This window comes from Dermacentor andersoni, chromosome 2, assembly GCF_023375885.2.
Source record: "Dermacentor andersoni chromosome 2, qqDerAnde1_hic_scaffold, whole genome shotgun sequence".
NCBI classification, from domain to species: domain Eukaryota; kingdom Metazoa; phylum Arthropoda; class Arachnida; order Ixodida; family Ixodidae; genus Dermacentor; species Dermacentor andersoni.
In genome coordinates, this window is record NC_092815.1 from 130,293,643 (window position 1) to 130,318,248 (window position 24,606).

At 46.4% G+C, this 24,606-nt stretch overlaps 1 protein-coding gene across 1 annotated transcript in view; it reads right to left on the reverse strand.

The window, feature by feature from the left end:
• pea (ATP-dependent RNA helicase pea) overlaps positions 1 to 24,606 on the reverse strand; it is a 68,444-nt gene that overhangs the window by 31,271 nt on the left and 12,567 nt on the right. The window contains exons 7-13 of the mRNA XM_050187589.3: positions 22,097 to 22,195; positions 21,801 to 21,911; positions 12,498 to 12,689; positions 9,614 to 9,698; positions 9,418 to 9,518; positions 4,456 to 4,603; positions 2,164 to 2,345 (exon numbers count right to left, since the gene is read on the reverse strand). Of these exons, the coding sequence (XP_050043546.2) occupies positions 2,164 to 2,345; positions 4,456 to 4,603; positions 9,418 to 9,518; positions 9,614 to 9,698; positions 12,498 to 12,689; positions 21,801 to 21,911; positions 22,097 to 22,195 (918 nt within the window). The remainder of the gene's footprint in view (positions 1 to 2,163; positions 2,346 to 4,455; positions 4,604 to 9,417; positions 9,519 to 9,613; positions 9,699 to 12,497; positions 12,690 to 21,800; positions 21,912 to 22,096; positions 22,196 to 24,606) is intronic.

A 24,606-nucleotide genomic window follows, 5' to 3' on the forward strand; every position in this document is an offset into this window, starting at 1 on the left:
TTTAATATCTGTCATTCTTCTAATCTACACATGATGACACATTTGCTAAAAAAAAAGGAAACTAGCTTAAACTGATGTGTCCTTGAGGAAAAAAAAAGAAGCTATCTTAATCCCTAAGAAATGCTTAAATTTGCCCATAAATGTGCTGAAAATGGCCCATTCTTGCCATTCACTACTCCAAAATCGTTTATCAGAGCCCTGCCATAGTGGTCTCATTCGAAAGAGCATATTTTCTGGCTTGCTTCCCTGCCAAATGTTTCGCACCGAGGAGAATAAAATTCTCACATGGTGATTAGTTTTTCCAACTTTTCAAAAATGTCTCTCCCTGGCCATTTTTGCCAGTCATCCCCAAAATTTGAAATGGAAAGAATTGTACAAGATGGTTTTATTATGTAGAGAAAAACTAACTGCATATTTACAACTAGCACATTAAATTACCTAATACCTGGAAATTTCATTCCTCTAGTACCAATAGCAATAAAAATTTCGCTCGAAGCCCAGGTCCCCCCATTAAAGCAATCTTAGCCTTTAAGCCTATCAAGTGCACTGTGCACGTTAAAGTGGGAAGCTGCGCTGTCCAGCTTGGACCCGTGTGACTGGCAAAAGCTGGCGTGGCAGGTCCAGAAGACGGCCAAGGCTGCAGGGGCCTTGGACTGAGGGCTCCTCCCTGGCGCAGGAGCACCGGCTCCCTGTACAGTAGAATCTCGATGATACGATCACGGCTAATACGAATTTCCGGATGACATTAATTTCTCTGTGGTCCCGGCCGAGCCTTATTACTTTGTGATGTGCTAGAGAACGGTTGTTACGAATCAATTTTCGACCCACGTTGGTTGATACGAAAATTACCGAAGACACTGGAAATTCTAAAGTGTGCTTGGCGAAAGCCAGACGCTGCTGCCGTCTGCGCTCCAGTTCATTCGCTTTGGTGTTCAGCGATATCACTTGTCGCTGCTGCCACTTTCATTCTGCTTCTCTGCCTTTGGTACCCGGCAATCTAATTAGTCGCTGTTAGCGTTTCCGTTCTGCCTCCCTTCCTTTCGCATCTGGTGACATGTTCTGTCGTCGCACATGCATTCGCTCCTTGTTCTTCTGGCGTTTCGTGTTGTGGGAATGCAGCGTGTGCTGCCGCTTCCCCGAACCGGGTGGCGTGGAATAACTGGGCCGCTTTGCAGCCATGCCCCTCACTCACTCGACCACAACGAGACGTCTGGCGAAGGAGCGGCGGTGCAGCCGGTGCAGCCGGTGCAGCTGCCACCGCCGACGCATAGCCGACGCGCGCCCGCTCATTCTACCGCTACTGTGTGACGTCACGGTTGCTATGCACAGCGGCGCCCCCCACTGGCGCACCGGTTGCTAAGGAAGGGAGGAGCTGTTGCGCCGCTGCACGGAGGATAGGCCACAGTTGGCACGATTCCAGCGTACAGACGGACGCGACCGCGAGCATGAGCCAAAGCTTTCGCCTTAATAAATGCCGCCCCACTGACAGCCGTGAAAGAGAACAGTGCACAGTCACACGGTTTCTCCCTTTCTCTTCTGGCGCGGAGGCGCGGGCGTGGCGCCGGACAGCGCAGAGGCTGCGACTGAGCGCGAAGAGTTTGAAGCAGTGGCGCTTTTATTGCTTTTGTGCTTGTCCTCCTTTTCCGCGTGCCATCGGACGGAGTAGCTGCTGTGCTTCGGATCGCTTTCTTTGTGTTAGACGTGGGCGATGGCGAAGGTCCACCACCGGCGGCTGAAACACTGCACGCGCTCGAAGTTCTGAGGCGTGCTATGGCCGCGGATGAAATCAGCGACGACACATGCACGCGTCTTTATGGATTTGAAAAAAGTCTGCAAAGTTACCTGACAAAGAAAAGGAGGCAGAAGGACATTAGAGACTTTTTCTTCAAGAAATACTAAATGCTTTTTACGCACGTGTGCCTGAATGAGTTCACCCCTGACTCTTTAATTTAGCTAGCTTTAATTGTTTCGATGATACGAAATTCGGCTAATACGAATATTTTTCGTGACCCCGCGAGATTCGTATTATCGAGATTCCACTGTATTGACTTTTTCGTTTTAAATAAAGTTATTTCTCTTTTTTTCTCTTTCTCCTGTGAAGATACCTGTTGCTGCAAAATTATTCCGTCTCAAAAGGTCAGTCGACAGTGACTGAAGGCTGACCTTGACAAGTTCGTCCTTGAGCTTGTAGATGGGCAGCGACTGCCTCTGCTCCAGGATGGTAAGCTGTGTCTTCTTGCCATAGGAGGCCTTGGCACCACCGGTCACATGCTTCTTCCACTCTGGCAGCTCCTGGGTTACCAGACCAATGCCCCGCATATTGGCGGCCAGTGTCCGTCCATCCGCTGCGAAGAGGAATAGTAGGCCAAAACACTCTCAGTAAGTCTCCACACGACCCAGCTGAGAAAAAGCAAGATGCTTTTCTTTCCTAACTTTAGGGTGTAGGTTTTTCTTGTTTTATACTAAAAAAAAAAAAAAAATGGACAGCAGAGCAATTATCCCACATAATGACATCCCACAAATCGCACATAATATGTGTTGCTGACGTAGGGTCTGGTGGAAAGATAAATCTTTGCATAGAGTTGGTCTTTAGTATTAAAGTGGGACAAGACGCAAATGTCAACACCGTAAGTTCAGAAACATAGCACCTTCGATGCCACGCTATTATCCTGAACTCTGACAAAAAATGGTCAAATAACTTAACATAGAATCCTTTATGAAAAACAATGTAGATAATATTTTACGTTTATTATAACCGATTGATAAGTGAATTTTAACAGCAGTATACAAGAAAATAAAATGCATTGCTGACAAGAAAATAAGAAAGTGCAAAGAGAACAAAAAGCACTTTCACCAAGCCGAGCTTGTCACAGGCCATTTTTACAATAAACGTGCAGACGAACTCGGCTCGTTCATGGCACCGAAGGGAATAATGTTGCTAGACATACAAGGTACGAAAACACACAGTTTAGTGGTGCAACTTTCTTCACTGTAAGCCCTCACTAATTTGCAGGGTCATTAAGAGCCACTGAATTTGGCCAGGTCCCTTTGACAAGATTGACGCATACATATAGACATTGCGACTGAATCTTCTGCTGGCCCTGCCCATAGGAGAGTCATTTTCCCTGTGTGCCTTCCCTTAAACTCTGCACCTCTTTTCTGCCTGCAGTTATACTGTTGGCTGCCAAAGACAGTCATTCGCCATTGCAGGCGGCAATTAGTTCCCACGATTGGTGTCATGTAATGCTTGTCTGCACAGTGAAAATTCATTCACACGGTCCCTGCAGTTCAAGGAGAGACTAGGGCAGAAAATTTGGTGCAATGCTAGCTGCATCTAGCAATAGGCAGACACATGTGTGATTCGCTCACTCAGCCCCCTACAGCAGCTTACCACAGCTGCACTTAGTTAACGTCTGTCCAATGATGTGGCAAGAATGTCAACTTCTTCTGGAGCAGTATGAATGGCTTGCACAAGAAGACAACATCAGAGAGCGGGCATGGTTTTTATTATTGTATTTGCTTTCATAATGAATGCAACCCCCCCCCCTTTTCCATTTAGAAAGCATGTTTTTTTCGTTTTCCTTACATAACGACTGCACCTCGAACTTGCTGCCACGAAGTAGGAGAAAGACTGTATGATTTGGCATCTCATACGGTGTCTGAGGTGCTGGTACGGGAGCCGGATCCAAAGCTCTTTCTCGTGCCATAGTGCTGAATTGGATGGCAAGCATACATGGCAAAACATCCTGCATCTGGCTCTAATTCTAGCTTCAATTCCAGTGGTTTCAATGCCATATCAGACACTGAATGGTACTGTGTGGCTCCTACTTTTGTCACGCACCGGGCGTCCGATCCGATCCACCGGGCGTCCGATCCGGATCTGAGGCAAAATGCCTCAGATCCGGCTACCGTTCCGGTGCATCGGACACCGAATCGTACAGTGTGTCTCCTATTTTTCTTGCATGCCAGGCATCTGATGCAGTGCTATGGCACAGCAAAACACCTCTGATCTGGCGCGTCAAAAGCCATATCGAATGCCGAATTGTACCATGTGTCTAATACTCTTTACAAGTTGCTGCGGAACAAAAATCGCTCAAAATTTTACTTTGCATAATGAACACCCCCCACAACTTCGCACAAATTTTTGGGGAAAGAAAGTGCGTTCATTATTTAAGTATGGTACTTAAGGGGGGAGGTGTCCTTGCAGCGCACAGCGTTGCCGTGTCCAACAGACATTGTCCCAGCCATGGGCTCTACTTGCTGCACTTGTTCATTAAAGACCTGCTTGGTGAAACCAAATAAGGTGGAATAAGGCTCTCGCTCACATGCTCACCCAGAAACATTAAATGTTTGCCTGAATACCACATATGCTGCACAAATGCTTTGACGTTCCTTCCTCTCATTAGACTGCTTTAAGTGACGGAAAATTGGTTTCCCAGGCAAGGTGACACTAACCATCAGGCATGGGGTCAATCCAGTGTTTGTTTAGGCCTGCAGGAATAGAGTCCATTTCTGCTTCTCTCTGTTGCTGTTTTTGCTCTCGGCGCTCTTTGGCAAGTGCAGACTGCATCATGGCTGCTTGAGCCAGTGAACCATCTGGGTTCTGCGGAAAGAGAAATAAGGCAATTATGAAGATTATCTTACAGATGTAAAATGGGCCAATAAAGTGAATAGCTGCAGAAGACACGGCACTCTAAGTTTTCCTATCTGTTTGCTTTCATTTCGTGTCCAACAGCTTGTACTACAGTCGAACCTACTTATAACGATCCCAGATATAACGATTTGTCAGTTATAATGACCACATTTCACTGCACTTACAATTTTTCAACCCTGCCTAATGAAAGTGCGCCTACATATAATGAATGTTTTCGACAGTGCCATACTATTACAACGAACACTTCAAAACCGATTGCAGTGAAAAGGGAGAGCATGTGAAGTTTTGAAGCACGGAATTGTGACTGAACTGCCCCCTCGCTCCAGTCTAACAGTGACAAAGATACGACCACCGAGACGAGCGAGTGCCATGCGCACATTTCAAAAGCAGCAAGGAAGGTCACTTGCTTTCAACTTCTTAAAGCATAATTACTTTGTTTAGTGCAAAACAATGGACACAAGAAAGACGACAGGACAAGTCGCTTGTCTTTTTTCTTTTTCTTTTTCAGTGAGCACCCATGTGCAGGAACCACCAACATTCGATCACAAGAGTGCACTCATGCGACAGAATTAAAAGAAACCATATTCAGCACTGTACAAGGTTAAAGAAGGCACACTAATGCACTGTGACCACAATGACTGTATGAAGAATGCTTCCGTAACTCTCGGGCGGTGGTATCACGGCTCTTTGTCAAAATCGTAGTATCACAAAACATGGCTTTGCACTTGCATATTCTGCAATGTTGAGCCAAATGGGAACCTGTGCTTGTTGGTATGAATCGCTCATGTTCTCTAAGGTGCTCGTTAACCCAGCGGCCTGACCGCCCTACATACACTTTGCCACATGACAATGGAATCTTATATACCGTACCGACGTTGCAATCTACAAACTTCACGTGGTTCTTTTCACAATATGGTTTTTTACTTGTTTTGGAAATACAGCTGCACAACATTGACAGTTTCTGAGGAGCAGAAAACACTACCGGAATTCGGTATCTGGTGGCAACATTCTTTAGATTGTGAGCCACTCTATCGCAATACGGCACAACTTCAGGCCTCTTCTTTTGTGTAATACAGTTACTTTTGTGCCGCTTCCCTTTCAGTTTCTGAAGCAATACCTCTGAGACTGACGTCACCACCACACTTCGGTAACCCGCAGCCTGAAGCCTATTTAACTGTGCAATGAAACTCTGGTTCGCAGAGTGATAACACGATTTCATTAATGAAGATTCTAGACACATCAAAGCAATGGCGCGTTTCACTATCTTTGAGTGCGCAGATGCATATGGTAAAAGTTTCTTACGTGCACGTGGCGAGTACATCCAACAGGCGTGACCTGTTTGTAAGGATAGCTGCAGATCTAAAAACTTGCAGCACGCCTTGTCCTATCATCTTTCTTGTGTACGTTGTTTTGCGCTAAACAAAGTAATTATGGATTCGCACCAACTAGCACGCCAACACATTGTCCTTAAACCACGCTAGGGTAACAATGCTTTCAAGGTGTGTATCCAGCATGCTTCAGGGCGAGGCAGAATGGCAGCTGTGGCCTCTGCGATAGCACACGCCAGTCCTATCGCAGAGGCCACAACAGCGGCACTTCAGCTTTTGCGCAGTTCTCCGCGCGGCAAGGTGTGCAACATTTCGGTGCATGTGTGGCTGACACTGCAGCCGTAACAGCGAGACCTTTGCAAAACCACGTTCCCCGTTCCCGAATGATGCCGCTTCTCAACTGGGAGCTGGAACATGGCATCTAGTGTTGTCGTCCCCACAGGAGACTGTGACAGGTGATAGTGCAGTATGCTGCTGCTAAAGGGAGGCAAAGATCCCATACTCGAGCAACATGGTCTCTGTTAGCGCTAACAAGAAAAGAAGGTGACTGTGTCTAGCAAAACACATACTGCAGTGATCCCAATTTGTAAAGGCATATTGACTCCACTAAATGTGTTCTTTTTTTTTTTCAGAGGTGATGTACTCCCAGCGTTCGTTTCTTTTTCTTCTGATATTATAAAATGAACACTAATGTTTACTTTTGGTCATGCAGAAGGGAAGAAAACAACATGGTTATCGAAAAATGCACTCTTGGTATCCAAGGTTAGAGAGTGGAAAACAAACGGGTACTTCAGTGACATGGTGGGACAGAAACGCGGAAACGTACCAGTATGACAGCGGCACTGAAAGCCTATGAACCTACGCTGTGTACCCCTGCAGTGTCTCGTATACTCATAGGAGTACCGACGACAGTGGGTTCAGGCTTAGCAAGCCTCAGGGCTGCGTCAGCTGTTGTCTCGCATAACTTAGCATGCAGCTATGCAGATGCGCTCAGCCTGCAATGGGCACCAAGCACTGCACTGCAAGAAACACAATATTGCCCAAAAATAACAAAGACAGGTTTCTTTGGTTCATGCAGCGCCAAACACTGCACAAATGCATGTTCCCAGGGTGATGCGATAAGCAAAGAGGCTCCCATGTCTATGGGCAAAAAGACAGAAAGAGCGTCACTAAGCATGTCACTGCAGGGAGGGAGAGTGTAAAAGGGGTAGAGACACAAAGATGGCAGAATAAGGGAACGTCTGCACAAAGGCTACAAGGTGCGCCTCCATCACACCAGACTAGAAGAGATACTTTGGAATATAACTGTTAAACAGTGTGGGGATGACAGACTCTCACGCATCCCCTGATTGTTCCCGGCATGGCTCTCACATCTCCTGTAATTCGGCTTCCCCCCGTAGCTAAGCGTCGGTGGCGGTCGGTGTGGTTGCAGCATATTACGAGATCGCGTGACTTTTACGCTGCTTACGTCGCACAATGGTGGGCTTAGTCGAGTGCTACAGGGAGTAGGCTCGTCCTCTTTGTCTTGGGGTCGGTGAGCGATGCGGACACTCCGTGCTTGCACCGATCCACGCTTTGCGGGACCATCCCGAAAAAGACTTAGGAATGGCACCGGAATGGATGAACACGATCGTTCGAAAACGCCGCCATTTGCATGACTCTACGTGCAAACGATTAGTTGTCGGTGTCGAGCATGGGAGCGAACATATTCGCTCGCTATCCGGTCATGGTGAGTCGGACTTCCTCAATTAGTCGCATGCCCATCAGCATGTTCTGAGGATAGTAATTCAGCTATAAGGCATTACTGTATGAAAGGCGCAATAAATGCCCTTCTGATTGTTTGCACTACTGTGTTGTTGTTACTTTGTCCCAAGAGCACGTGTGAGACCCCACAACAGGTGACAGAGGAATTGGTGAAGACTAAGATAAATATCTAGACAGATGGAACAAGAGTGGCAATGTTTATAGCAATTCGAAGCTGTGTCCTCGAATACATTGCACAGCCAGTATTCTAGGCTATAGGCTCAAGTTGCTTAATTTTTTTCCTAATAAATTACACAAGTAAACAACAGTGCATTAACCTATTGACTACCAAATATTATATGTGGTGCATGGTCCTTTGTTCCGATTATTCTTGCCCTGTATGTATGCTATGCAACCTTTCACTGTTGCGTTCATTATATAATGCTCTACAGTAATAAACACTGAAGAAAATATGAATAAATAAGTTTTTATTTACAATACGAAGCAGCACTTGTCAGTTCAGAACCATACTGTCAGTCAAATCTTAATTGTTGAGTGGAAATTTTTAAACACTCATACATGTGGAGAGCTATACTGCAATCTTCACTCTCTCACCTGCCGTCTCTTTTGTTCTTTTCTGCACTGCAAACTTTGAACTGTCGTGATCAATTTTTTCTTTTTTTTTCTGCCAGGGTTCCGCAGAATCTGACGTGGGAAATGCCCCCGCAGCACTGCTTAAGGCACATAGGTGCGTGCAGGTGCAAAGCTTCATCTGAGGCATCTGTAACTCTTCCGTCGGAAATCTCCGCTCTCTACCAAGCACTGAAATCGAGCCTCTGATGGGATACGTGCACTTTGATTCACCCTGTGTGTCTGCTTGCTCCTCTGTAACAGGTACCTGGGTGCAGAAGGTACCTCATTGGAGGCCTTGGGCTAAGGTGGCCCTTACACCATCGGTGCCCTGTGCTTGGGTATCAACAAAAGACGACCAAGCAGCCTTCCCCAAGCGCTTGGCTCCCATGACAACATCAGATGCTCGACAACTGCTTTTAATGTGTCCTGGAACACAGGCTATCAGAAAGGCCGATTTAAGAAAGGCTGAACTGAAGTCAGACCTACCTGAAGACTATGACCGCTGGGTGATGGACAACAAGTTCGCAAAGACAGTTGCATTTCTTGAATGATGCAGAGTTGGAAGCTCTTACCTAACTTTCTGTTATTGAACATGCCTTGCAGCAAATCCTCCCAAAAGAAAAAGTGCAATGTGCACTCAGACATTCTTCAAATGCTACCAACAACAAATTTAAAAAATCCAAACAACTGTGAAGTGAATGCCCCCTAGTGCCATCTATCAACAACATTTCTAAACTTGTCCAGCATATAATGGAATAAAGGGGAAAATGAGACATCCACCCAATCGTAGCAATCGCTACAAAAGAAACTCATACGGGTTCCTCGAAAGAAAAGCCTCGCAGTTGAAGAAAAGAAAAGCATATGTACAGCTGTTGTGCCATCTGTGAATACTTCTTTGAACCAACAATACAACCCACCTGACGAATTGCTGGCTTTGGCAATATGGTCCACATCGTTACGCCCGGTCATCACCAACTTTGGCAGCCAATGGGTCAAGTGACAGCAAAACATTTTTGAAAAGAAGGAAAGACACTTTTGTTTAAGTTGGACAGTACTGACCTTTACAATTCTAACAGGGCTCAGATCTTGCAGGTTCGATCTACCATGGCCTCTCAGAAAAGGTGGTTCCTCTTCAACCAATTCAATCTCCAAGTCTTCCTCTGCACAATCAAACCATCAAAATATTGCATTAATTGAAGTTCATGCATTGACAGAAGCTCCGAGTTGCAGTAAGGAGTGGCATTCCATGACATACCATCATCATCTTCCTTGGGCAACAAGCCAGTTGTCTCGTCAAAGTCGGGGAGCTCAGATTTGTCAATACAATTCGCAGACAGCATCTGTAAAGGCAAAAGGCAAGAAGTTAAGTGGCTGCTTTAGGACAGGTATTTTCTTAGAATCTGCATTACACGTAGATAATTAAATGAGAAAAAGCTTTCCTTTATCCAGTGCCAGCACACTGCTGATCAGCCGTGTTGCCTTTTCTGTGGCTCTTATGCAAGACCAAATAATTTTTTTTGAATTGATATTCAATTACCTAATGCCACTAGAATTTCCATGCTTTTCCTTTGTTCTTCACGAGTGTCGAACATTTTATTTGCCACTTATAATAGTTGGCAATGAATTGAAAAAGTGTTGCCACCCTTCTTTGATACAACGCAAGAACCTCTTCGAAGTACATAGAAATTTCCTTCCAACAGGAAGGTGTTCATGTTTTGGTGTGATAGACTCAGTGTGTCCTATCACCTTAAAAACATTGCCATAAATTATTACAAAGAGATTTAACTATACATCAAAGAAATTTCAAAGGGACACTAAAGACAAATATTTATTAAGTCAGCCTTTAGCATGGATTAGGTCTCCGAAGCATCACTTTTACTGACCACCGACTTCTTGAGTGGAAACAATACGTAGATGCAGGACATGGGATCGGTGCACCCACCATGGTAGCTTGGCAGCTATGGCACTACACTGCTGAGCTGAAGGTCACGGGTTCTATCTCAGTTGTGACGGCAACATTTTGGTGTGGGTGAAATGCAAAAATGCTTGTGCACTTAGCTCAGTTGTGACGGCAACATTTTGGTGTGGGTGAAATGCAAAAATGCTTGTGCACTTAGATTGCAGTGCACATTAAAGAACCCTAGGTGGTTAACATTAATTCAGAGTCCCCCGCTACGGCGTGCATTACAATCAGATCGTGCCAATGGTACATGGAACCCCAGAATTTAATTATTTGGTACAGGTACTGTGAAAATACAAATACAATGGAAGCTCGTTGTGCGAAGTATCTAATTTATAATCGGTGAATCATATTCAACTGCTTATTGCTTATAACTTTTAAAAAGGTTAATTATGTTGAATTTTGACAAGAAAGAAGATACAATTTGGTGAATTTTATTGCATTTTTCTAAAAAACTACAATAAAGCCTGGGGAGGCTGGAGGTGAAAAATAAAGGTGAATCCCTTTGTCACACTTGCCTTTGTACCACATGCACCCACCCCCCGCACAACACGCCTTTGTCATATTGCATTGCCGCCCTCGCCCCTCCATCTCCCATCTACTTTTTCCCATCTTGCCAATGGCGAGTTGTGGAAGAGAGACCGGAGAGGGGGCGACCAAGGCATACCGTGCATGGTACAAGCAAAGGTGGGTGGGCCCATGGTGCATGGAACAAAGGTGAGTGTGGTGAAGTGCTTCGCATTCCTTTTTTCTTTCCACGAATTTTGTGTTCTTTTTCCCTTCAGCACACACACTGGCCACGTTTATCACTGTTATAGTTGATAACACGCTGCAGAGGAGCATTGTAATAAGCGCTTTATTTTGCCATAGAACGCACACAGAAGTTCGGTGTTATTGTTATAATGTATTATAGTACAACACATTGTAAGAATCGGTACTGCTTAAGTGGATTCTACTGTAACATTGTTCTAGAATGAGAAGTTTACTAGTTCTATGCTGATTTGCCATAGAAAACGAGTCACATAGACTGTTACTCAAGAAATTCCAAGGGTTTCAAGGGGAAAAAAAATTCCTGGACTTTCAAAGGCCTCGAAAGCATACTTTTTCCATTTCAAAGGTTTTTCAAGGGTTTCATATCCCTGTGCGCACCCTGTCATTGTTACATATGAGTATTCGTAAGGCCAGTAATGCTCTAAGAGGGTTCAACTGCACTTCTTCCTAAATAGTATGTTTGAATGTTTGTCCCCTCTGCTTTTTTCATGCAACCCAATTATAACAATTATCAGTAACAACGTCATTTTCTAGGAACCTAATTAAATATTGTTTTAAGAGCGTTCGACTGTACTCACTGATGCTCATTCATCCCACTGCTCTGTTGGTGCTATTGGCGAACTCTGACTCGGAGCAGGCAGTAGTGCCTGGCCAAAACATGACCTCCAAAATCCCCAGTCAAGCTATGTAAGGGCCCCTTTCATCATGGGCGATTTGAGTTCTACAGCCCCTCAGCTGCAATTTTGTCTTGCTACTAAGCCATCTCTCAGTGCAAAACAGATGTTGTAGGCTTTAAGCAAGGGCAATCTAACAATTCTGGGTGATTCAACCGTTTTCGTTAGTGCTGCTCAACAACAAGCTTTAGACTGCAATACGATGTGCTTCTGCTGCTACCTGCCAACACCACAAAGTGCTACTCCAATAATCTAAAAAAAATGGCAATGGTTCCTCCTGCTTAGCTTAATGCAGTTAAAATGAACAAGCCAACTGTAAGCGACATGGCAGGGCGTGCAACAAGTAGCAGCAGCGGCATACAACCAAACAAGCTGCAGGGAATACCAAAACGTCACGATAACCTGCTCCCTGGTGACCACCTTCTGCCATTGTGACGTCATGACACATACGCCTCCTGGGAAATGAAACAGATACTGGTTTTTAGGAAAGCTCTTATAGGAAATTATTTAGGGCCTTCTGAGGCTTGCCAGTATTTTTTCTGGGATGTTGAGGTCTAGAACCTCAAAGCTGAAAATGTTATGCCAGTACTTCACAAAAAATTCTTGCAGCAGAACGCTCCCTGGGCAGTGCTTTGCAAGTTCTGGCCCATATCCAATATTTCTGATGGGGCCTGGTGAGGCACCTTTTAATTGCAAGTGCAAAACGGACATAATCAAGCAGTCATTGCACCAACCTGTTTAATCTCCCACTTCTCAGGTGAGGAGATCCTTTGAACACGCCGGCGGTTGTCAACGTCGTCGTCATCAGGGCGTGTAAGAAGTGGCAATGAGCAGGGCCGATCTGGGTTGCGGGCCGACTCGGTGCCATCTGTGTCACCTGCTCGCCGCACTGGATTGAGATCCTCCCCAGTGTCCTGGTCTACGTCCTGCATAGAGTGAAAGGCAGTCATCCCTATTTCCTGCCAAACATTACTCAGCAAGTTTGCAGCAACCTGGGCACTCGACGATCCGATAGGCTATACTGCTACTTAGCCATGGCGGCTTGACTTTTTCTGAGCATGCATGAAAATCTCAGTAAGACGATGCTATCAATTTTACTAGCACTAATGGGGAATTGATGTCATGGAAGTTACAGACACAGAAAAGCAGGTAAGCAGGATGGTAAGTGGCCATTAAGTTCAAATATCGAACCTCTTTGCTGGGAAAACTTGTGGCTACAAAGCAGAAACAGCTACAGTTGACTCTCATTCATACGGAACATGATAATCCGACAAAATATGTCCGTTTTATCCGAAGTCCGTAATATCCGAAACGCCTCACTTCTGAAATGTTCGCCGCGATGTCTAACAACTTCATTGCAAAGAGCAAGTGACGAACGTCCAAAGTAAACAACAAACAAAAAAAGTCGCAGTTTCACTCGAAAGACGAAGCATCGATTGTGATAGCAAATCAAGCAAGATAAGTGTAGCGGCAGCAGCGAGCGAATTGACCTTTGTGCTCTCTCTCGCTTCAACACGAACTTAACGTCGAAAGCACAGCACATACAAAGCTACCTGCACTGGGTGCACTTTGTCCACATCGCAGATCACCTTGAAGATGAGGCCCGTGCGGGCGCACACTTTGTTCACATTGCAGATCGCTTTCAAAATACGGCGCCCGTGCAGCTGCATCGTTAACAGCAGCCACCGGAGCAGAACCCCCCATCTTTCCCTCGCCTCACACCCGTGCCTTGCGCGCGGAAGACGGTGCGCTTCCGACTCGCTTTCCTCCCACCCTCGCGCGCAACATATTGAGCCGCGATCATCGGCTCACCCTCGCAAGTCAGTTGCCAGCCCATATCAACACTGCAAAAGCCCGTTTGAAATGCCCGATTTAGACAAAAATTGCTGCCAATTTCGTCCCCTGTAGCCGACAGTCCGTTGCAGCATGGTCCGTTAAAAGGGAACTTCGTTGCATTAATAAAATAGGCAGACCAAACTAAGATTGAGATATGGTCCGTTATATCCGAAAATCTTTTGTACGTGGGTCCATAGTAACGAGTGTAGACTGTACTTGGCTACAACAGTAGCAATATTGACAGCATGGTCAGCAGTCATCAGAATGAACGAGTCGGTGAAAAATCAGCCGATATAATATAAGGCGCTGCTGTGTAGCCTAAAACAACCAGGGGTCCCTGTGGAAACTGTACAATGCACCAAATGAATTTTGTCCGGCAGTTCTTGATGTGGTGGTCACCTGAGGCCACCACATCAAGAACTGCCGGACTATTCTTTACTAAAGTTTCTTCTTCTTCTTCTTTGTGCAAGAATGACAGGACCACTGTGCTATTACACTACAAAAGCAGACTGAAGCCACTTGTGTGTTCTGCAAAGAAATGAAACCATGATAACACAGATAACATCCACAAGTTGACAAGAAGCAAGCAAAAGCATCGCAAAGAACATGCAGCAACATTGGTTTATCAACCAAGCTGATGTAGTGTCCATAAAAGTGGGACATTTTAACCCTTTCGCTGTCGGACCTTTCTGGCCGTGACGCACCCCCAGTGTCGGCTTGGTTTCAGGGAACGAGCATAACAGGGAATGAACATAGCAATTTATTTTTGATTATGATTGGTATACAAATAACACAGTCAATGCAATATGCACATTTAAGTGTTCTGCAGCTGTTGTTAGTAAACATCATCATCATCATCATCAGCCTGACTATAAAATCCGTTCAACATCCCAATCTGACGATGCGGAACCCTCTTCCTCGCATACGATTCTGTCCGAGTCCGAATCCGAGCTCGGCTCGTATTCTCAATCGGAATTGAGCCACCGCTCCAATGAGCAGACGAAGGTCCCGTGCGCTGAGCCATACGAAAGTAACCGCGCGCAGGGAGGATGCGCTTTCAGTCGCCCGCACAACGGAGATAAATGGGACGTTGCGTGATCAAGAAGACAGAGGGAGATGAAACAAGGCTAAACAAAGTTCGAAGGGCTTTACGTTTACTGCTGCAAGTTGGAAGCGAGGGTGCGGCGGGAGAGCGAAAGCAGCAATCTAGTCACTCTTTTCGGAGAGGCAACGGCACGTGCGCCTGAACTTGACGCGCCGTAGCAGGCACACCAACAGAAGTAAACAAAAACCTTCAAACCAGCGGAGAGGGCAGAACAACCCTTGAACCCATAACCACACGCGCGCGACGCATGATCCAGCGAATGCGGAGCCACCGCGCCACTCAGCAAAGAGAAAGTGGGGAGTGGCAGTCGCACCGTATTCTTCAATACATGGATTAACACAGGTCGAGGCGAATATACGAACTTGTAGAAAGAGTCAACAGATGGCGTGGCCAGTTTAGGAGCGCCAGCTTTGCGCTCAGGCGCGAAATTTTTAACGCACAATAGAGAACGTACCGGTACGTCTGTGACAGCGAAAGGGTTAAGGGGCCCTGAAACACTTTTTATTGAAGTCTAGAAATGCATTTGAAGTTGAAATAGACTATTTCAGAAATACTTTGCAGCAATAAGTACTACTTCAATGCATTCAGCAGAAGCGGAGTTATGAGAAATCAAAGATTGTCTTTGATCCCGCTCCTTCTTCAATACCTTGCACTGCGAAGGCTACGGCGAAGCGGGGCTGTGCCCGCAAGCGCACAGTTCCGATGTGATGTTCATGTACATGCCACTAGTACTTCCAATTATGGCGCCTACGACATGCCAAATTCGGAGGCTATTCCTCAACTTACATTTAAGTTCACAGTGCCTCCACAGGTGTCTCATCCCTTAGCTGTGCTACAGTGCATGAGATTGCTACGTGCGGGTGTGATTTCTAGAACTGAGAGGCTTGAGTAGCACATTCGCCTTTTCACTTAGGGATCTCTAAACAGTCACACAGTTTCTGAGGGTCGAATGAAATGTCGTCTTGATATTTGCCTGTGTGAGTACGTCGTCAGCGCACACATTGGCTTAAAAAGCAGAGATGTAGTCCGGCCACGATCAGTGTGGAGTGTGCGTCTCCTGTTTCAGCCGTGATCTGGCATAACGTGGATGCGAGTTATGTGTGGTGCCCTTACGCTCCACCGGCGCAGCCAGCGAAAATTCTACGTTTAACGTCCAGTGCAGTCAGCATGATCGGCAATGCTTCGGTGTGACTGGTGCATGAATAGAACATGTCCTATCTCACACCAGAACCACTCGACAACAGTGCATGGTGCACTTGTTTGGCTAGCTGGCATCATGCTGGCTTACAGTGTGGGTGCACTGAAGTGAGCATGCTGAGTTAGTGCTTTCAGCTAATACAAAAGTGTTCGTTTGCCGTGAACATTTGTTGTAGCAATAGCTGATCACTGCACTGTCACAGGCCACATACAGCGTCAAACTATACCAGAGGCAAATTTACAGTGATCGTGGCATCACTGGCATGATGTATCCGACTTCACTGGCTGCTTGCCTGGCACACTGGAGACGCCGAACTATATCTACACCTTAAGTGACGGATGCCACATTCCAGATGACTCACGTTGAGAGGATTCCAAACGTTACAAGCTTTGACCACGATGGCAACACACTTCGTGTGCACCTCAGGAAGCGGATAACCTGTTAGAGTCAGATGTTTGTCACTGGGGTGAGCTCACCACGCTCCTGGAGTAGTACGCTCTGCCTGTAGCCACGTCACCCACAAAGATCAATCAGGCCATGAGGTTGACCTCAGCGAGCGGGCTCGTCGCGGCACCCTGCGGCAGCCATAGTATCTACGCTAATCAGCAGATGCAGCTACATGGCTACATGCAACTGCAGTGGCCAACTATAGTGTGTATGACAGGGTTGGAGTGCATACTTTCGCTCATGTGCTCCAGTCTGACTGTGCTATGCGGTGCAGATCGGCTTTGTCCTACACCAGCTTGACTGATGAATTGTAGCTACATTCAACTTGAATATTTTGAAGCGCTATCAATAGCTCAGTACGAAGCAATGTTTGCCAAGGCCAGGAACGGAGAGGAGTGAATGCACGCTGGCAAGCATATGTGTGGTGTGACCTTAAGTTTCGAGTGGCTAGACGCTAGTTCAGTATTTAAAACTAATAGAAATTGGCAAGATTCGACAGCTACAACACTGATAAACAGGTGAGGAGAAGGCCTCTGTTGAAAATAGTTGTTGCAAATGACGACAAGCCAACATGCCAGTCGCAGACATTTGCTTTTTTACCGCACTCCATGACTTTTCCACAACGCTGTCTATCTGCGCACACCGCACCACACTTTGCGCCACCTGCACCTTCCTTCCTCTCTCGCCGCCACACTCGCACAACCTGTTCCTTTCCCTAACAACTGTGCACCCGGCCTCCGAGAATTACGCCTTGCCTCGTCTTACCTGGAGCTCAGTCCCCTTTCAGCACCGCTCTTTCCTCCTAACTCCCCCACCCACCGCCCCTCAAAATGTGAAGCAGTATGGGAAGAGAGCTGTGGTTCATGGTAGAGCACCAACTGGTCGGTGTGGGCGATAGTTCGATGATGTCTCATAGTAAGGTCACACAAAACAAAGTCATTTTCGCCTAACCGCTTGACCCTGTGATAAGGTCCATGGTGCCATGGGGCCAACTTGGCTGAGACACCCTTGGCAGCATCACTCAAAGTGTGACTATCTAAGAGCACAAGGTCACCATCTTTAATGGCTCTTGGCTGCTGATAACGTTGGAACTTGACTTCTGCACTTGCCAAGCAGCTGACTAATGTTTCTGAGCATACTTCAAGGCTTCTTCAAGGCATTACTGGAGTTCTGCAGCAAAGGCACAGTGTGCCACTCACAAAGGCTCTATCTTCCTTGTCACCTACGGGTTCCCATGGGGTGTGGAGCTCACAGCGGCAGCACAGCCAGGCTACACTATTCAGTGACTACGCTCTCTGCAGTATGCATGGCGAGGGCGATCTCAGGTATAACCAGCAGCAAGTATTTGTGGTCCTGAGGTGTAGATGGCAAGGGCCTGATAATATCAAGGGCCCGACACTGAGCTCTTCCATGCGAGCTGTGGCCCACTGACTGTTCATGAGGCCCTCAGGCTTCTGGCGTTGAACTTTTGTGCACTGACAGACAGCAGTGCACATACTTTGATATGTCAGCCCTCATGCTCAGCCAGACAAAACGTACTGAGACACGTCTCATGGTTTTCAAAAATCCAGCATGGCCTTCTGTGGGGTGGTCGTGTGCCATCTTCAGTGCCAGGTGTCAGAGGTGATCAGGTAGCCATGGTACCTTCTTGTTGCCTCTTAGCTGAACTAGCAGCCAGCTTGGCTCCAGTTCTGTGTTCTCGGCCAGATCATTAAGAAGGCGGTGATCAGGGTTAAGCTTGGCAGTCTAGTCCCTTGAACCACAGTCTTCAGTCTTGAGAGACGGTAGTCAAGAGCCTGTTATTGGTTGAGCTGTGCTGTGTCATCTAAGAGCGTGGCATCCTCCCCCAAGGCTACTGCTACTTGCTCAAATGTAATTTTCGCTTCAGGTTCTGGAGCAGCAATGGGGAAATGTGTCTCATGCAGACTGTCACTTGGGTGGTTTTCACATTGGAGAGGGGCTCTGCTCAGGGCATCTATGGGTATATCTGCCAGTCCCTGTCTGTGCTTGATTCAGCAATTCAAGCCCTACAGTTGTAGAACCCAACGCTTGACCCTGGGCAAAGCTTGGTCAGTGCTAACATCCATAACAAGGACGAGTGGTCACAGTGGATCTCAAACTCGACAAATTCGAGATAGGCCCTGCACTTGTCCACTGTCCATACTACGGCAAGGAACACCCACTCCTGGACAGTATAATGGCTTTCGGTCTCTGTAAGAAAATGACTAATGAAGGAAACACGTCGCAGTCCATCAGGGCCAGCCTGCAGTAGCAAAGCTGTAATGCTGACACCGTTAGCATCAGTTTCAACCACGAAAGGGAGGCTAAGATGTGGAAAGCCCACAACTGCATCCTGAGCTAAGGATTGCTTGAGTGCAGTGAAAGCCTGCTCTTGACTCTCTGCCCACTGCCATGGCTTATTCTTCTTCAAAAGGTCCGTGAGTGGACATGCTGTCAGTGAGAAGTGTGAGATGAAGTTCCTATAATTGCCAGCAGGCCTCAGGAAGGCTTGCAACTGCTTAATTGTGTTGGGTCTTGGGTAATCTAGCACTGCACGCACCTTTCCTTCATCTGGTCTGCACTACCCAGGGGAAGTGATGTGGCCCAAGAACTTAAGGGACTGACGGCACACCTGTTTTTCGTCCGGGTTGACTGGAAGGCCAGCATCTTCAATCCATTGCAGTACTTCCCTCACCAGCTGAATGTGACTCTCAAGCGTCTCCAAGTAGACGAGAACATCATCTAAAAATGCCATAGTGAAGTAGTGATTGATTCCCTGTAGCACACAGTTCATCAAGGTTTGGAAAGTTGTCGGCCCACCTGCCATCACGAAGGGCATCTTGATGAATTTAAACGTACCCTGATGGCAGGTGAAGGCCGTTTTCATAATGTCAGCATTGCAAACAGGAATGTGAAAAAAAACCCTTGGGAGAGATTGAAGCTTGAGAACCACTAAGCTCAGACAAGCTGTGCTAGCAACCAATCCGTTTAAGGCACTGGGTAGGCAAGTAGCTTGGTTCGTGCATACAACGGTCGGTAATCTACAGCAAGTCGATAGCCTACAGCAAGCTAATAGCCTACAGCAAGCTGGTAGCCTCCAGACTTCGCCACGAGCAGTGGGGTGCTAGTCCAAGGGCTGCTGCTTCTCCTTATAAGACTCTGCTCTAGAAGGTCATGTATGCAACCTTCAATGATTTTCTGCTTCTTAGCATTCCCTGGACAAAGCTTGCATCTCGCAGGTGCACTATCTCCCGTGTCTATGTGGTCTTGAGCAAGGGTAGTACATCCGGGAATTGTAGTGAACAAAGGGCTGAAGTCATCAAGCACTTCCTTCATGCTTGGTCGTAGTTTTGTTGCTTTAGCGTGGGCTTGCCCTCTTCAGTTGGAATGCTGCTCCCTATGCCAGAAGCTGCAAGAACCTCTTCGAAGAAGGTGTGCAAGTGGGAAGTAAGACTCTACATCTTCCTCTATTGTGAGCACTGTGAGTGGACCCTCTTCGTGCTTAGTTAAGGGTACAATGCACTGTGGGTCGGTGCCAATAGTCCATTCACCTAGTGCTACATGTATAGGTCTGGCACACACAGGAAGCGCTGGTTGCGGCTGTTTGTAGGCCACTGAATCTTGCACCTTCAGGATCTGGTAGACTGGAACCAAGCTGTTGCCAGGCGAACTGCACCAACCTGCGTCCCGAGCTTGGCACCTGCCTCCTCTGCTACCTTTGCCCCCGGCATGCCAAGTAAGCTCATGCTTGAGCCTGTATCCAGGAGGGCTTAGAATGTAGTCTGCCCGATCCGCACCTCGAGTAAGGGCTCCTTCCTGCCGGCTGAAACCAGTACCTGCAGTGCAGTCACGCAGCTGCCCACCGGGATGGCACCTACTGCCTCCTGTTTCCCAGACACTGTGATCGGAAATGCCCGATTCCGTAGCGTTCGTAGCAGCCGGGCGGGCTAGTATGCCGGCCCATAGGGCAATTGCAACCTAGGTGACCCACACCTCCGCAGCGACGGCAGGTAAATCCCTCAAAGTTGTGTAGTTGGTATCCCTGTGACAGCGCTGCGAGAGGTGGCAGTGACACAAGCGGTCAGTCCATGCAGCTGGTCTCAATAGTAGGATGACTGCATCGACGCAGGATGCAAAGGCCAGTAGGATGTCGCCGCCGGAGACTGAAAAGGCGTGACAGCTGCAGCCGTCAACATTCTGGGCTTCATTCTGGGCAGGCCAGTCCCGTTCACAGCTGACTGGAAGGCAAGGTCCCTCGCAACTTGGTCAGTTGGAGGCGGTGGCGGCTTGTACTGCAACCGCCTCCAAGCATATTCCATGAGGCCGTCAGCAGCCTTAGCCAACTCTGCAAGATTGGCAAACTGTTTTCCCTGTAGCAAGTCTCAGAGTTGCGGGTGCATTTGCCATAACATGCGGTCAACCTTTTCCGATTCCAAAACTTCGCTGCCAATCCGGTCACAATAAGCCACGATCGTGTAAATTAAGTATTTAAAATTTTATTCTGGGTGCTGCGTGCGGAGCTCGAGTTCTGTTTCAAGAGGTGCTTTGCATAAATACAAGATAATGCCGCAATGAAGGCCTCCGTAAATTCCTCCCATGGTACAAACATGGTCAGGAAGTGCCCCTACAACTTCGTGCCGATCTCTAGAGCAGTGGGCACAATGTGGGTAAGCCTTTTGTCGGTGGTGACACCGTTGACCAAACAAAACGTCTCCAGCCAGTCTAAAAACTCCTCGAGGGACCGGATGTCATTAAATCCGCCGTATTTAGGGTGCTGACTTCCATCAAAGTACAGAGCAGCATCGCCTGACAGTTGAACCACCACCACTGCTGTCACAGAACCTGCCGGCACTGCCTCAGCTGCCATCAGTCTTTGTCGAACTACTGCCACAACTTGCTCATATTGCATGACGGAGCCGCTGATCTGCCCCAACAGATGCTGCAGCAACTCTTCAGGCATGTTCACCGCCTCTATGTCTATGTTGATTCTGTTGATTCTTACGCTGCCCTTTTCTCCTCAGAGTGTTTGACAAAAAGGTAACTTCAAGTTCTACTTGCGAGCCCCATGCATCAAGCAAGAGTGCAAAATTTGGCTGATATGTTCACAGCAGTGTATGCTATCCACGGAATGTGTTTTTTACCAAGCCCTAGGGGTGGTTCAGGGCCCCTTTAAGGCATGTCTTCTATGGCAGCTGCAGAATGAATTCGCACCCTAAGTGAGTAAGATAGAGAATTTCAATACTACCAAGTCTTTGAATGCAAAACTAAACCTGCATGTTTAACAATGAGAAATGAAAAATGTCACCATTATGGTAGAACAGTTGATCATATTGACCCAACATGACTCCAAAGGCCACTGGTGGCAACCTCTTTTACCAGATGGTTCCCGTTCAAAATTATTATGAATTCCATAAGCTATGAATTTGAACCATGAAAAGGGCAGATATTTACCTTCATGGAGAGACTGGTTTTCTGCCCGGTAAAAGACAGCACCTTAACTTTGACACGCTGTCCTCTGGTGACCACATCCCCGACATTGGTGATGCGACCTTCTCTCCTCAGCTGCACAAGAACACACACAGACAAGAGATGCATTGTTAGTAGAATTGTGTAACCAGGTCTATGCGCTATCATCTACACAAGCTCAATTCCTCATCAGAAGGCTTGTAGAAAACAGGTGCTTACATTATACCAATCAGCACAATCACTAGTACAGATTATTACTGGTATAATAATAAATAACATACCTGAGATATGTGAACAAGACCTTCCCATCGCTTAGGCAGCCCTTCTAGCTGAACAAAGCATCCAAACTGCATGATGTTGGTCACTTTCCCATTGTAGATCTGAAAAACAAGAAATAGCACTTGTACTACAAGTACTGAGTAATTTGTAAACTATATGATGCATAAGGAGTCTTGTAAAATGAGGAGTTTCTGTTGGAAGCAATGGAAACAATTAGATAGAACAAGGAAGTCATTTCCATTAATTGCCGACATACAATAGGGACATCTCGCTGGAAAGTTCTTACCGCGGGAAGAAGGCAAAAGTTGTGCCAGTAATGTACAACTTTGGCCAAGCCTACCTTGAGATGTCCAGCTAACATTCTGTCGCTTTCACAGTGCTCACAAGCTTTGGACAGTGAGGCACGATTTCACCGTTGCACTACAAGGATGGCTTGTGCCAGTTCTATATGTCATGCATTCCTTCTGATAAATGAACTACCTGCTCTCATTGACAAACCCACAAGTGCCAGTATATAACATCATAATGATACCACTAACGAAACTAATGAAACATGCAGCAGAAGAGTGAGGAATCCTGTAAATCCTGTAAAGATGGCTTGTGCCAATTCCATGTGTGCTACACGACACAGCCATGACTCAGCAATGCTCAAGCTCTTGGTGGCTGCATTCCTTCTGATAAATGGACTACCTGCTCTCATTGACAAACCCACAAAGTGACAGTATATGACATTGTAATGATACCACTAACGAAACTAAAGAAACATGCAGCAGAAGAGTCAGGAATCCTGTAAAACTAAAGTTTCTAACAACTCTGTTGTGGCAGAATTGCATTATTAGAGGCAGTAATGCAACAAAACAAGATGGCTGGCAAATTCCTAAGAGAGTGTGCAGACAAACGTTCACACAAAAGCCCACTGAGAGTCAACTGCCCGTCATTTCCTCTCTGCTTTGTGAACAGCTTTTACTTGTTATGTTATAAGCCTTCACTTAAGTAAGTCTTCAGTGCCCTACATGTCTTACTGTCACTCTGGAATGTTGAAATTCGACAGGTTTACAAAAGATACACACTGGCACGTGTTGGTTGATTCATCAGGGGAGGCCACAACTCCTAGCAGTTTCTATGGCTTCGCATACCTCCATCCCTGAATCTTAGCAGTACACACCTTCTCCCTGTTCATACTGTGGAGTCGGAATGTGCGCTTTCAAGACTGGTGACTACAGCTGCAGAAAGCAGATGCTTCCACTCTCATAGTGCTCTGAAGCAAGTGCTCAGATGGGGCCACAACTGTTTCGTGTGGATTATGGATGCACTTAAGAAGCCCTTGTTGGAAATGTCCATAGACAGCTAGCTGGAAAAGCCTGGTAAAGCTACAAGTAGATAGCACACAACTTTCTAAAGTACTTGATTAGAAATGTAGGAATTAAATGCATGAGTACACCATGTAGTGCTACCCTTAAATTGACGAGCACACACAGCTTAGACAAAAAAAAAAAATCTGTTCTTCCTAATCACCATTTCTTTGTTTTTTGGTGCTGTATCGTGGATTGATAATGAAGCCCACCACAAATAACTCCTTCAGTCAAACCACCGGTTCATTTGTAATAAAATTCAATGTGGAAGTGGCATTTTGTGATGTATTTTACTTAATACCAAGTGCTCCAGGACCTGTTGCCTTAAGAATCTGCCTGTTGCCTTAAGTAACAGTGCAGAACTAAATGTCTTAGCAATTCTGCACAAAAAGACAAGAGAGAGAGGGAATTTCTCAGTGAATGAATAACTGCATCATCTGCCATAGAAGGTGAAATGACTATCATAGAGATAGTGAAACACAAAGCAGTTAGACCCTCGATGTTGATGATTTATTGGCATCCCTTTGAAAGAGGGTGGGGACAAATAGACACTTGGCCTGCTTGAGTTAATCAGGTATGCTTACATGCTTTTCATTCTAGCATTTTTCTATACATCTCTCTTTTCTCTCCCTCAAAACTTCTGTATCAACAGAGAAGAGGGAACCTCCACGTGATGCAAGTGTTCTCTCTACTGTGAAAATTTACACTTGAAAGAAAACTACAATGTTCCACCTCTGTTTTAATTTCAAACACCAATAACACAGTACATTGGCCAGAAGAGGAGTTTGTTTATATCAAACTTCTTCACTAATGCAACATTCTGCACACGGAGACCAGGTAGTACAAGTTCAATCTGTGGTACTTCATCCCCCCGCCTGTGTGTTCATGTTTAAGAACAAACCAGGGGGCAGTGACCAATAAAGCTGAGAATAGCAGCGAACTGGTTGACCTTGTATTGGTTCACTTTAGAAAAGGCATGTAGAATGAGAGACAAGGCAAAGACGGATGACACCGCGCATGAGCCCGGTATTACTTTTTCACCGTTTCTTTCATTCTATGTGCTTTTTGTTGCAGCATTCCAGACAAATTTCTGCCGTCGTTGTTGCCTTGAGGTTTCGTATAATCTCCATGTACGATAAGACTGTAGCCACGTGCCGTGT